Source organism: Rattus norvegicus, chromosome 6 (assembly GCF_036323735.1).
Source record: "Rattus norvegicus strain BN/NHsdMcwi chromosome 6, GRCr8, whole genome shotgun sequence".
Classification (NCBI taxonomy): Eukaryota; Metazoa; Chordata; class Mammalia; order Rodentia; family Muridae; genus Rattus; species Rattus norvegicus.
In genome coordinates, this window is record NC_086024.1 from 78,935,039 (window position 1) to 78,949,438 (window position 14,400).

The window sequence follows — 14,400 nt, forward strand, 5'->3', positions numbered from 1 at the left end:
AGAATACACTGTATGGGTCTGTTTCGACCTCACTAAATGACTTTATTTGAAATGTTCAGTTTAGCATTATAGATTAGTGTTTCCCTGGGGTAGCAGATGGAATGACTCTGGAGTAAGAAGACTCTTAATGGGATTTAGATTTCCTATGAGAGGAAATTAAAATATTTAAAAAATTATCTGTATTGACAGCAGCAGCACAGTCCTTGAAAACAACTACTAAACTACATTTTATGTGACAACCAGACTGCATGTACATAATAATAGTTCAATAAGGCTGTCTGTCAACAATTATTAGTTGGCACCATCATAGTAAAAAATAAAAGACATCTTCAAAATACTAAAATATTTGAGTAAAATTCTGAAGAGGAGGTTACACAATGCATTTCCCTCAAATATTGATCATAAAAAGAAAATTGAAAAGGCCTGGCAGACATCACCTTAATCAGAGCATAAAGATCGACACTTATAATATATAAAACTTTACTCTCAGTCATTGTCAGAAAAGCTTTTTCTTGCAGTGAGTCATGGTTAATCCAGAAACTCATGACAGAAACTAGTCAGAACGCTGACAATAAGTGACTGTGAATGCTTAGCCAGAGATGGGCTAAAATATATCCCAGTCCGAGGTATACAGAGCATCATGGAAGAGGGAATAGAAAGAGTGTAAAAGTCATAGGATGGGGAAGGAAAGCTGTGAAATGCTGTTTTCAGGACATTACATGGGCTGCTGCACAAATCAACTCATGGTAGCTTTGAGCGCCCATATCAGATCAAGCCAGTCAAAGGTCAGGACGGATGGCAGACAGGCAGTCAAGCACCAGTCCTGGCAAATGAGCTAGAGGCAGTTGGTTGCTGCTGAGGAAAGCTTAGTCAGGCTTCTCTGGGAATGTGGCTTTTATAGTAGGTTGGCCATGCCCCAGCAGAGGGCACCACACCCATGCACGCCTGCTCAACACTCCACTGCACACATTCAGGAGGATGATGAGGACGAAAGAGGAGCGAAAAATCAGAATGGAGACAGGTGGGGTTGTCCTGAGGAGAGCTGGAAGGAGGTAGTAATGATAAAAACACAGTGTGTACATACATGAAAATTTTCAAAGAAATAAATTTCTAAAAAAACTTAAAGCAAAATATTGATCCATATAGGAGTATGGGTGATTCCCCAAATAATTATGCTAAGAAAAATGCCAGAATAAAAATGAATATACATAAGTCAATGTATGAGAAATATGATGGAAATCACATTAATAGTTGCTTGGGAGGGGTTGCAAAAGATGCATTATAAAGAGATCAACAATTAAAAAAACTTCAAAAGCTAAATTATGGCGTCACTTAACAAGATTCAATAAATTGTGACTGGGCATTAAACTGTGACTAAGCTGAAATCTCAGCACTTCAGAGGCTGAGCTGGGAGGCTTATCTGATGCCAGCCTGGGCTGGGCTATGTAGATAGGTGTAAGCTAGGACACGGCTACAGAAGGAAGGGAGGGAGGGAGGGAGGGAGGGTGAAAAAGAAAGGACAAAAAGAACCAGCAAATGATAAAACCTAATGTTAAAATTAATTGTATAAATAACTACATCTCAGTTAACCTTGATTCATAAACTTTTGAAAAGCAAACTAATGAAGGCAGTAACAGTGCCCATTCCGGCCTTTTCACTCAGCACTTGGACTCTCTAAGCCTCAAATGGAATACACGGTATTTTATAAATGAGGAAAACTAAATGGAGAAGGCTAGGTAATTTGCCAAAGGATGAACTACCAGTCAAAAGTAGAATTGTTATTTTAAATACTAATAATCCGGCTCAGGACCATATTAATAGGATAGTGTTGGTTTCTCAGGTAGCTAGACTTTTGTATTTGGAGTAACTATAAAAATATTAAGTATATAAAAAGGTGTTTTCATCAATCAAAACATCCATATTTCACATACAGAGATGAACAGGTTACCTTATTATTTAAGTGTTTACCTGTAAATTACTTTTCCTGATTCCTATCCTATCAGTCACCCTCCTGTTATATCTTGAGAGACTGAATCTTAATCAAACAGCTATTCACATTTCACTATGTACCAGAGCTGCTGGTTGTAATGAAAGGATTAGAAAATCAGTCCAACTGGCTCATATCAGGTTACACACATCAAGACTATGTCACAATAGGGTGGTGTATCCTACAATTCCAGCACTCAGGAGACAGAGGCAGGCAGATCTCTCTGGGTGCCGGGTTAGCCAGAGCTACAGACTGAGACTGTGTGTCAAAACCCAATACAAAGAGAGCCTACTTCACGGGGCTGAAGAAGGCTCAGAAGGTAAAGTGCCTGCTGTGTAAGCTTGAGGACCTGCATTTGGATCCTAGGTACCCAAGTAACAACCAAGCACTGTGGCTTGCACTTATGGCTTGCACAGAGAGAAGCAGGTAAGGAGATCCCCAAAGCTCCCCAAAACTCAGTGACCAGCTCATCTGACTCAGGTAATGAGGTTCAGCAACAGACCAACAGACCCCACCTCAAAAAGACGAAGTGAAGGAATTCAAGAATACAACTGACGGCAACCTCTGGACTCCACACAGATCTGCGTGTGCTAGCTCACTCTCTCTCCTTCATGTTCAAGGTAAATCATGCAAGACCTCAGCTTCCTGCTCCTGCTGCCATGTTTCCCCACCTCAATAAACTCTTTTGTGAGTTGCCTTGGTCATAATGTTTTATCATAGCAACAGAAATTAACAGATACAAATTCTCTGGCAGTTTCATAATCTTCTAGTAATTTTTGACAAAATAATAACAACATATTTTCGAGTAAAAATTTGTCATTCTTCTAGAAAGTAAGCAAGTATCTACTATAAAAAAATAATGGTAAGAGACAGGGAAGTTCTCCAAACAGGACAGCCAGGGAGAGTATCTTCTCATAAAAAGAAAGAACAGACACCAGAAGGTTCCAGGCATGTGTGCTATAAGCACAGAGGAAAAGCCACGTGCCCACACAGTGGGAAGACAGTAACATACCTGAATTACTATGTATTTTAAAAGTGCTTCAAGAAAATAGCTTGTGAGGTCTTCTTGTCCTTTGTCTCCTGACTGCGGGGGAACAAGAGGGGTGACTTCCTCTATAGTTACTTGAGCTAGCCAAAGACAAGAGAATTGTATAATCAAAAGACAAATTCTATTATACAAAATATAACTAAATAAAATTTAGCAAAACAGATACACAATGAAAACTGCTTTTAAATTTTTCTAAAATTATATGTTGAAATAAACCTGAGATCATCCTGACAGTCCATAATTATCTTGAAAATTGTCTGTTTTGTAAATCCCCGACTGAGAGGTAACAGAGAGGGATGAGCAGGTGTGCAGTAAGTGACTGAGGGTGGCGGACCTCACTACAGTGAGTCACATTGAGAGTGTCAAATTATAAGATGGCAAAATATGATGAGAAACATTAGTGCAAGGTGCTTATCATCAAATTAGCATTCTGACTGTACATGAGAAATGTTTTTTACTTTTCAGATATTAATTCATTGTAACAAATGGTGATGTAAAAAAAAAAATCCACCCACAGTTAGCTAAATGCTCTCCAACTTCCTAAGCTGCATGAGTAGCTGGTTATACTGCCCAGATGAGTAAGCCCACAACAAGAGTATTTTTCAGTTCTAAAATAACATACCGAATGTTACTTCTAACACCCACTTTACAAACTTAATATACAGAAGCCAACCTTTATTGTTTGCATCCTGTCCTCACCGAGTAGTGCCAGTACTTTGGTTTACAAAGCTATAGACTCCCATTTAAGACCCAAAGACTTCTTAGTAGCTATAGAGTGCCATAGATAGTTTGTATTTTCTATGCCCTTAAAGTAAACAGCAAAACTTGTATTTTGGGGGCTGAAGAGAGGGCTAAGCACTTAAGGATGTGTACTGTTCTGATGTGTCCCAGGTTCAGTTCCCTGTACCCACATCATGGGCTCATAAACTACAGGAAACTCCAAACCCAGGAAATCTGAAACCTTTTTCTGGCCTCTGTGAAAACAGGCATGCATGCTGTACAGACGGACAAGTAGGCACACAAATACACATATAAGAAATGTAAAGGAAAACTTAAATTTTGTTCTCAGAAAAACAATTCAAGAGTTGGTCAAAAGGCATTTGAAACTAATCAAAAAAGAAAGCTAATTCTAAAATGGAGACAAAAGGAAACCTACAGAAACAGTGTCAGGGATCCAAAAGAAAACGTACTTAGTAAACACTAGTTTAACTCTTCTAAGTGAAGTGTAAAATAACCAGAGGTGAGTGGAAACTGGCACATTTACAGACTTTATTCGAGCTTGTTTACTTTAAAGTTTTATTTTAAAGTATAGTTTGCTTTGCTACAAAAATCTGTAATTTCTAGAAATACATATTAGAATCAGATGAAACATCCACTAGAGTAAAGGCTGTGGACTGACTATGGACTCCCAACATTCACATGCTGGAACAGGAATGAATGCTCAGTGTGACTGTATCTAAACAGAGCACGTGAGGTTACAATGATGTCATCAGGTTCAGCCCTAAGTGTACAGAACTGTATATAAACAGAGAAGAAACATCAGAGGGCCTGTGTGCACATGCATACACGTACACAAAGGAAATGACAAGGTGCTGTCTACAGAGAAAAGGCTCCTCTGAAACTGGACCTGACAGCATCTGATTATGCACTCTGAAGAACTACACGTGCACTGTGAGAAAGACATTTCTGCCATGGAGCCACTAAGGCTGGGACATTTTGTTACAGAAGCCCTAGTCAACTGATGCAACACTATAGATTTCAAATGCTTACTAGTAAAAGAAGAATATATTTAACCAAAAGAAAAATCACTTTGTTATTTAAGTAGAATAATACAAGGAGAAAACTAAAAAGCAAAGAAAAATAACATTAGAAAATCTGAGGGCTAAAAAGCACAAAGACTCACTAGTTTTTAAAAAAAGGAAGTTAAATAACATTTCTAAAATTACAAATTAAATTTAAGATAAAAATACAATTTTAGATGTATGAAATTTTATATTCATTTTATATAGTTATTGCACAAAGAAAAACACTTCCATTTCTGTGTATATATAAACGAATTCAAGCACAAAATGAAATAGAAATTAAAGATAAATTAAAACCAGTAGTGTCTAATACCTCCCAGCAAGAGGATCTTGTGTTCAAGGCCATCTTTTACTACACAATAATACATTTAAGGTTAGCCTGAGATATAGAACACACTGTCTCAAAAAAAAAGAAAAAAAAAGAAAAAGAAAAAACACACAAAAGTGGAAAAAACAAAGCAAAACGTGATGTGAAGTGGTCTATAGCAGCCCTAACATGATTTAGATGCTCTGATATTTGGGATTTGGCTAGCCAGAGCTAATGTCCTCACTAGCAGGGTTGGCCAATTCTTAAGAGGTAATACTTAACTAAACTGCTAGGAGTGATGCTCATACACAAACCACTCATCCATCTAGAGTCTGCATCCCCAGTGAGTCCTCAGATTCAAGACTACTATTCTCCTCCCTGATCACTTCAGGTTCAAGGACTAGAAAAGCAGGGATAATCTTTTTGTACTGTTGTCAACTGAATCACACTAGTTGATTTTTACTTGCTCCCACTGAGTTGCACTTCCTTCCCATGAAACCACAATAAAGGCTCCTGCCTACAATAACTCACATACTTCCCTTCCCTCTGTCTTCTGACTAACCCTGATCACTCACGCAAAGAGATAGACACATACATTGTCGACACAGGCCTGTGGCATGGAGTATGCTTCCTCTTGGAATGGAAGTGGCAAAGTACTGTTTCCAACAGTTATCTTAATCTGTTGGCCTCACCAAGCCAAAGTAATACTAAAACCCTTATAAAACCCTTATAAACACAGCCTCAGAATCATGGAATAACTGTATAGAGAGCTGACATAAAAAACAAGCAAACAAACAAAATTCACAGAAGGCTGCAGAGATTAAGTAAAGTGCCTACTAAATAAATATGAAAACCTGAGAACAGGTCGCCAGCACCCACATAAAACTATGGGTGTGGCCCTGAATGATTAGAACCCCAGTGCTGTGGGCAATGACAAACAGATTTTGGTGGGGGGGGGTCGCCTGCTATCTAGTGCAGTTGGAACAGTGAACTTAAGGGACTTGACCTCAATAATAACAGTAATTGGAGCAATAACTGAGGAAGATAACCTGGTGTCAATGTCTGGTTTCCACCTGGACACACATGCATATACTACAAACATGTTTGGGTATACACAAAAGTGTATATATAAACAGACACATTTTAGAAAAGAAACTCTAGAAAACAAACATACTGATACACAACATCTCATCAATCTTACTTTCTTGAAGGTTGAGTGGAGGATTAATAAGATTATCTAAAGTTCGAGGTCCATATTCAGATTGTGGTGCTGAAAATCCAGGGATCAAGCATGAAAACATCCAGAGCTGCTCTTTGCTACAGTTATCCTGAAGAGCTTGCAACCATAACAAGAAGAGACGAACACCTTCCCGTCTGATCTGAAATAAAATAAAATAAAGTGCAGTATTTTTTTCATGGACAGAATGATATTTTTAGAAGGAAGAGACAGACAAGATGGAGAGTGAACACAGACATACCCAGAACATCTATACAACTCCCATTATTTTGAAATCTAAGTTCATAGACTTACAAGGATAAACTTGGGCTAAGGCTATGGCTCAGTGGTAGCATATGCAAGGCCTTGAGTTCAATCCACAGCACTGGGGAGTAAAATCAGCCATGCCTGATGAAATCCTAAGAATAAACTACTTAACATAATAATTTCTATTTGAAAAAAATCAAAAGCAATTTCATCTTCCTCTGCTTTCTTAGTACCCATCCCTACCAATCTAACCCAAAGAGAAGTGACAGGACTGTGACAGTCCCTGCCTAGAGTGGGTTTAATAAGCAGGAATGTTATAGAGATGCTGCCAACAACCGCTTGTCCCTGAAAAGTTCTGGAGTTATTCTAATTGTAAAAGTGAATTTATTTAAATAGCTATTGAAAAAAATTACTTAAAAGCTCTCTGAAATTATCTTACTTACTACATTCTTTTGTGTCCTAGCTACAAGTCCGGAAGGAACACTGGCATAACTACTGTGCCCAATGACCTAAAACAATCCCCATATATGAAAGTCATTTGAATGAATGAATAAATGCTCTCCCAGAAAGAGAACAGAAAAGAGAAACTTCACTGGCAAGCACTGAGCTCTTCTCAGTGACTTTTCTCAATGAATTGAAGACAATTAATTCAACAAACTTAAGGAACAAACTCAAGGTGGGAGAAGTGTAAGTGGTAGGTATGTATGTATGCTTTATTGCTTTTGTTTGTTATTTGTTTTGAGACAGGGTCTCAGGGAAGACTAAGCTGGGTTCAACCATGCAGTTGAAGATGGCCTTGAACTCCTGATTCTCCTGCTTCCACCTCCTCAGTGCTGGGATTCCAAGTGTGCATCATCACCCCTAGTTCATGCAGCCTGGGAGTTGAATCCACAGCCCTGAACATATTTAACAAGCACTCTGAATCACCCCACCCCTAAACTCAGTTTGTTTTTAAGTCATAGAAAATAAATCTAATTATATGATACCTTTAAGGAGTTTCCTGTGTGCAGTAGTTTCTTTAAAATCAACCCTAAAAAGAAAAACATGATTTTAAATATCCCCATTTTCTTATCTGTGTATAAATGTCAGAGTTCTCGGTCAGACTTGAAAACACTTTTGAACAAGTCCTTGGCAATCTCTAAATTGTTCTTGGTGACCTTGATAACCCTTTGATCAAAACTGAGGTCAGAGGGACATATAAAAAAGTCACCTTTCAACACAGTTAAATACGATTTACTTTATTGTTAAAACTCGGTCCTAAAATTGTGTTTAATACAACAATTTATTACATTTGTTATTTTCATTGAAAATAGAAATATTTTACCACAAATATAAAAGACTATGGTAAAAGGTCTGAATCAACCAAAAGAACATTAATTAAGTACAATATTTTCTAAAAATTATTTTTTCATTACCATAACATCCAGAGGCATATCATTCACTGTGAACAAATCTAAACACAATATTATATTTTTTTACTTAATTAACCATACAATGGCACATTGAGGCTTAAATCATTTTCTTCCTTTCTTCTCTAGAAGAAAACTTTATATACATTTGCATCTATCACTTATAAAACCATTTTTATATTACTGCTTATTTATAAATCCATAAATTACTTAGAATCAGTTGCTTAAAACCTTGTATGAATAGGATCATTCACAGGAAGTCATTTATAAGTTGCTGATTTTCATATCTAATAGTAGCATTTTAAATTTATCTACATGGTCTATGTAGCTCTAGATAATTCATTTTTGACTACTTTATGAATATACCTAAATGTACCTTCTTTTGGCTTATTTTCAAATTTTTGTCACAATCAAGAATAATGTAATAAATGTTATTACTCATGACTGCCTGTTACACATATGACTTTTTAAATGTAAAAATCTGTATTATTTTTATTTACATGCATGTGTTTGTATTTGTATGAGGGAATGCCACCTGTGCAGGTGCTGTTGGTAGCTGGAACAAGACATCAGATTCCTTAGAGTTGGAGTCTCCAAGGAAACTGTGAGCTACTGCCATGAGCTGTTTTATTGTGGATGCTAGGAATGGAACTCAAGTCTCTAGAGAAGCAGCACAACCTCTCAAATCACTAAGCCATCTCTCCATTTTGTTTTGATTTCTAGATTAAAAGTTCTTTATGAAGGTTTATGATTGCTATGCCATGTTTGGTTGGCATCACTGGGAGGTCTGCTCTTTTCTGAATGGAAATGGAGGAGCAGTGGCTCTGGGACAGAGGAGAGGGGGCAGGGAGGAGGGAAAGGAAGGAAGACTGTGCCCAGGATGTACTGGATGAGAGAAAAATAAAGAAAAAGAAAAGAATCCTTTATATATTGCCTACTAATTCTTGTCAGCTCTACAAACTAAATACATTACAAACAGATAAGATTTGTTTTGTTGGGGAGAACACTGTCTCAGGAACAATAAACATCTTGAATTTTAGACCCTGTGTGGTGTGGTGGTTCACACCAGGGAGGCAGACATAAGAAAACTAGGGAGTTCAAGGTCAGTCTCAGTGTGTATGTGTAAATTTCAGTACTTTGAAATTCATAAAAAGTCTCATAAAACAAATTCATTTAAAACTTTAATTTTATGTGTACTTTCTTATATAAAGAAATCCTTGACTTTGGTGTTACAAAGTTAAATCAAACACTTCTTTCAAGAACTTGTGAGCTGTTTCCTTTTTCTTTCTTTCTTTTTAATTTTGGGTTTTTGGCCAGGCTGGCATGGAATTCACAACATCGTCAAGGCTGGTATTATAGCAACAAATGGCTTCAAAGACTATGTAAGGAGGATAGAAGTATCATAAAACTGGACTCTGGGGACTTTTTTCTAAACTACTCTAAATTTTACTCCAAAAAATAATTTTATCTATGCAAATTGTATCTCAATGAAGTTATTTTTACATCAGCTACAGTCACCTTTTCCTTCATTAACAATTCATAAATGCCAACAAGGAGTAGGAATTATCCAACCAACAAAGAAACATCACTAGTTATGAACATTCTCATCGCATAAACAATTGGGAATATGTGTCCATTTGACAAATCATGACAACTAAGTAACATACAGGTGCTCTGGGGATTAAAGGCTATATTCCTCAAGAAATATAACATATTTTTCAGTTCATATGTCTCAAAAAGTTTTACAAAGACAATCTTCAAGACCATGTTCATGTTCATGAAGTTCAAATAAGAGTTCATAATTCTTTTGAGCAATTTATTATGTGCTCATTAGCAATGGATATCTTCTTTTATGTTATGCTTATTAAAATATTCGACCACCTTTAAAAGCTTTTGAATATAGTGTGTTGTTATATGTTACATGTTATGCAAAACTCATTTTTACATCTATATGAGTGTGAAAAATGGAGGCCATATTGGTGTTTTCCACCTTTATTTTTGAAACAGGGTCTCTAATTGAGCCTGGAATTATGGGTTTTGCTAGACTAACTGGTCAGTGAATCTCACTGTCTGTCTCCAACCCCCCACCCTACCATTGTACTGGGGTCACTGTTACGAAGGTGGCCAGCCTTGGCTTTTTACCTGGGTGCTAGGGATCAGCACTCAGGTGGTTGAGTCACAGCGAACATGTCACCTACTAAGCCATCTCCCTAGCCTCTTATAATCTCCATTTTCATTAAAGTATATCATGAACTCATTGCTAAGTTATTGTAAATTTTACTTCAGATGTAATATATATTTATATTTACCAATACTATGGAATTGCCATCGCTGATGAATTCTTTCTGGAAGAAGTTGTAAAATTTTCTAAAAATCAACATAAACAAAATAAAGAGTTAAAAATCAAACAATGACCAAATATATTATGAAATATGAATTACTAGAGTGCCAAACTAAGAGCATCTTTTGTTACAGTATATCAAATATTTAAACTTTCCCACTGAAAAGGTAATAACCAATACTCAGTACTAAAGAAACTTTGGAAGAGAAAATTAATCAAATTTATCTTTAATGGTGTTATAAAAAGTAAATGTATTCTCCTTTTGATGGTTAACCTTGGTTGCCAACTTGACTAGATCTGGGCAATCCTGTGAGGGATTTATTTGAAGCAGGAAGACCTGCCCTAAATGAAAGTGGCACCTTTTGGTGGCAAACAGATCAAAGGGACATGAAAAGGGAAAGGGGAAAAGAAGACAAGGAAAAGAAAAAGAAGGAGAGGGGGAAAGAGAAGGAAGAAAGTAAGAAAGGCTAGGAAGGCAGAGAGGGGAAAGAATAAAAAGATAGGGCATGTTACATTAATTAATCATGTGAGCCCAAAGGTATCTAGATGCCATGTAGGATATAGGTAGCAAAGCAATAAATAAATAAATTAATTAATTAATTAATTTAGAAGCTTTATAGTCAAGCTAAGCTAAAACACTTTATATAATACCTCAAATTTTCTTTTTATCCATTTTCTACTATATTGTGTAGATTATTCTAGCATAAAACAGCTAAATTATTATTACAGTTTACTCAGCCATTATCCACTTGTTGAATGACATTGTGTATGTTATTATTGATGGTATTATAAGTAGTACTTAACCATGTCATTAAAGGATGCTCATAAGCTCAAGCTAGATACTTTATATAACGGCATCTCATTACCCTCGCCATCAACCCAAACATCTCTCTTGACCAATAAAGAAATGGGTTGAGTAGTGTGCTTAGGGTAGAAATCTAGCAAGCAGATGGACCAAGACTGTAATTTCAATATGCCTGTTTCCATGCCTGTGGCTTTACACTATTCTGACCAGAGGCTGATAGGCACTTACATGACTTACCTACATGTCTCCCACAGCTAGCTAATGAATACATTTGTTGTGGAAAAAATAAAAATTATAGAAAGGATGAAAAGGTTAAGCTTGTGAGCTACTCAAAAACAGTCTTAACTTCTGATCAGTCACACTTTAGATTTAACTATGTTTTTAGAGACAGGATTTAATTGGTCTTAAAATCATGATCTCCAATGGTGATGGGCACATAGCCACCATGTCTAGCTTATGTTTTGAATTTCTAATGTGGATTAAAAAATTACAAATTTTATGTGCCTTCAATTACAGAAAAAGCAGACTCCAATCTTGTCCCATATGAACATCACATACAATTATGTTTTTAACCAGAAAGTAGTCACTTTATGATTTATATTTTAAGAATAAAATTAGTAAAAAGGCTAAAAGATGTTTTAAAGATGAAAGCCCCAGGGCTGGAGGTTTCCCTTTTTCCTAGGGGTAGAGTGCGCACTTACCATGTGCAAAGCCCTGGACTCAATCTAAAGGAAAATAAAAGCAACACATACCATCAACCCCTAAGGAAACCAACCACTCTGATCTCACGTCTCTTTTCTAATGAAATTTAGTGATCCATAACCCAGATGTCCTATTACACACAGGATTATTTTTAATATTTTTCTGTAATTTCAATTTCCTGAAAAGAATTTTTCTTAATTCATCAGTTACCTTGTTTCCTGAAAACAGAGCAACCATTATCTTGCATTCTTCAGGGACACTCAGTTTCTGCCAAATCTGTGTGTACTATTCCACTTAAAAGGTAGTTTCTTTGCCAATTATTCAATCAGGTTTCAAAGGATCCGAGATCAGTAAGAATTAAGTTTTAAATATCAGTTCCTGTTGTCTGGCACCTTGTTTTCTTTTTCTTCTTCTTCTTCTTTTTGAGACAGGTTCTCACCACGTGGAACAACCCACGCTGGACTAAAGTTTGCAACTCTCCTGCTTCAGCCCCCAAAAGGTTTGCACTAGAAGCACTTACTACCATGTCCAGGCATTTTAATTTTAGAGACAGTCTTACTCTGTTAGGTGGCCAGCCTGCTCATGAACTCCCAGGCTCAGGCCGGCCCTCGTCTCTCAGTAAGAAGTTCCCTCCCGAGTAACAGGACTACAGATGCACAACCATCTCAACTATGAGAAATAGGCTTTGTGCTCTCTCTTGGGCTCTCAAGTCATCAGCTCTAGTCTTGAATTTCTACCAGTCTCTAAATTCTCATAAAGATAAGGATATCTCTATGACTATTTCCTCTGATATTAAGTAATTTTAGAATAGGGATGAATGGGGTTTAAATTTTGAACGTGCTAAAAAAATAAATGTTTTTTAAAGATTTATTTATTATATGTAAGTACACTGCAGCTGTCTTAAGACACAGCAGAAGAGGGCATCAGATCTTATTACAGTTGGTTGTGAGCCACCATGTGGTTGCTGGGATCTGAACTCAGGACCTCTGGAAGAGCAGTCTGTGCTCTTAACCACTGAGCCAAAAAATAAAATTTTTTTTTTGAGTTTTGGTTGTTTTTTTTTTTTTTATTAACTTGAGTGTTTCTTATTTACATTTCGAGTGTTATTCCCTTTCCCGGTTTCCAGGCAAACATCCCCCTAATCCCTCCCCCTCCCCTTCCTTATGGGTGTTCCCCTCCCAACCCTCCCCCCATTGCCGCCCTCCCCCCACCAGTCTAGTTCACTGGGGGTTCAGTCTTAGCAGGACCCAGGGCTTCCCCTTCCACTGGTGCTCTTACTAGGATATTCATTGCTACCTATGAGGTCAGAGTCCAGGGTCAGTCCATGTATAGTCTTTAGGTAGTGGCTTAGTCCCTGGAAGCTCTGGTTGCTTGGCATTGTTGTTCATAAGGGGTATCGAGCTCCTTCAAGCTCTTCGAGTTCTTTCTCTGATTCCTTCAACAGGGGTCCCGTTCTCAGTTCAGTGGTTTGCTGCTGGCATTCGCCTCTGTATTTGCTGTATTCTGGCTGTGTCTCTCAGGAGCGATCTACATCCGGCTCCTGTCGGTCTGCACTTCTTTGCTGCACTCATCTTGTCTAATTGGGTGGCTGTATATGTATGGGCCACATGTGGGGCAGGCTCTGAATGGTGTTCCTTCTGTGTCTGTTTTAATCTTTGCCTCTCTATTCCCTGCCAAGGGTATTCTTGTTCCCCTTTTAAAGAAGGAGTGAAGCGTTCACATTTTGATCATCTGTCTTGAGTTTCATTTGTTCTAGGCATCTAGGGTAATTCAAGCATTTGGGCTAATAGCCACTTAGCTCTAAGCTATGCTTCCTGTTTGTTTACAAATATTTTCCCCAGTCTAATTCAAAGTGATATAAAAAGAAGAATTTAAAAAACAAGGCTATTTTGTTCAAATTTATAATGAAAAGCCGTTGGAGCAGAAATTATGAGCTGCAGTGATATATGCCTTAATCGCAACGCTTGGTGCAGAAAGTCTAAGCAGAGGTTCAAGGCAAGTATTACAGGTATTGTACATCAATCTCCTCCCAATTCAAAGAGTCCATCCTAGAAGGAAGCTCCTTAAGACTCTAAAGGGATTTCTTTAAGGCTCAGGAAGTAAATAATTCACAAGTCTCAGAAAGTTCCTGAAAATGACATCTGCACCCCCTCCGGCACCCTAAGGTTACACAAACAGTCAGATTGCCAATAATTTCCCTCATGTCAAGCTGCCTGCATGCCTTGCACAAAGTCCTAGGGTTCCAACTGTATGGAGTCATCCATCACCCATGCTGGGGTGAGCTTTCAGTTGTAGCTGCCTTGGATCATTCATGCTTCTGAAAGTAACACTTCTTCCATACTCCCGTAACCCCAATAACTTCACTGGTTCAGAAAGCTGGGCTTTGGTGTGTTATCATTACTGTGATCTTCCATCAGGTCTCTATCTGGAGTGAGTAGACACTGTTCACATCTCCTCAGGAATAATGTCACACAACACTGCAAGACCCTGTACTAAACTAAATGATAAAGCCTGGA

The 14,400-nt window shown here is 37.5% G+C and overlaps 1 protein-coding gene across 1 annotated transcript in view; it reads right to left on the minus strand.

Annotated features, from left to right (window-relative positions):
* Positions 1-14,400, minus strand: part of Ralgapa1 (Ral GTPase activating protein catalytic subunit alpha 1) — a 274,933-nt gene that overhangs the window by 222,485 nt on the left and 38,048 nt on the right. Inside the window, exons 4-7 of the mRNA NM_020083.4 lie at positions 10,346-10,403; positions 7,614-7,657; positions 6,346-6,523; positions 3,000-3,115 (exon numbers count right to left, since the gene is read on the minus strand). Of these exons, the coding sequence (NP_064468.4) occupies positions 3,000-3,115; positions 6,346-6,523; positions 7,614-7,657; positions 10,346-10,403 (396 nt within the window). The remainder of the gene's footprint in view (positions 1-2,999; positions 3,116-6,345; positions 6,524-7,613; positions 7,658-10,345; positions 10,404-14,400) is intronic.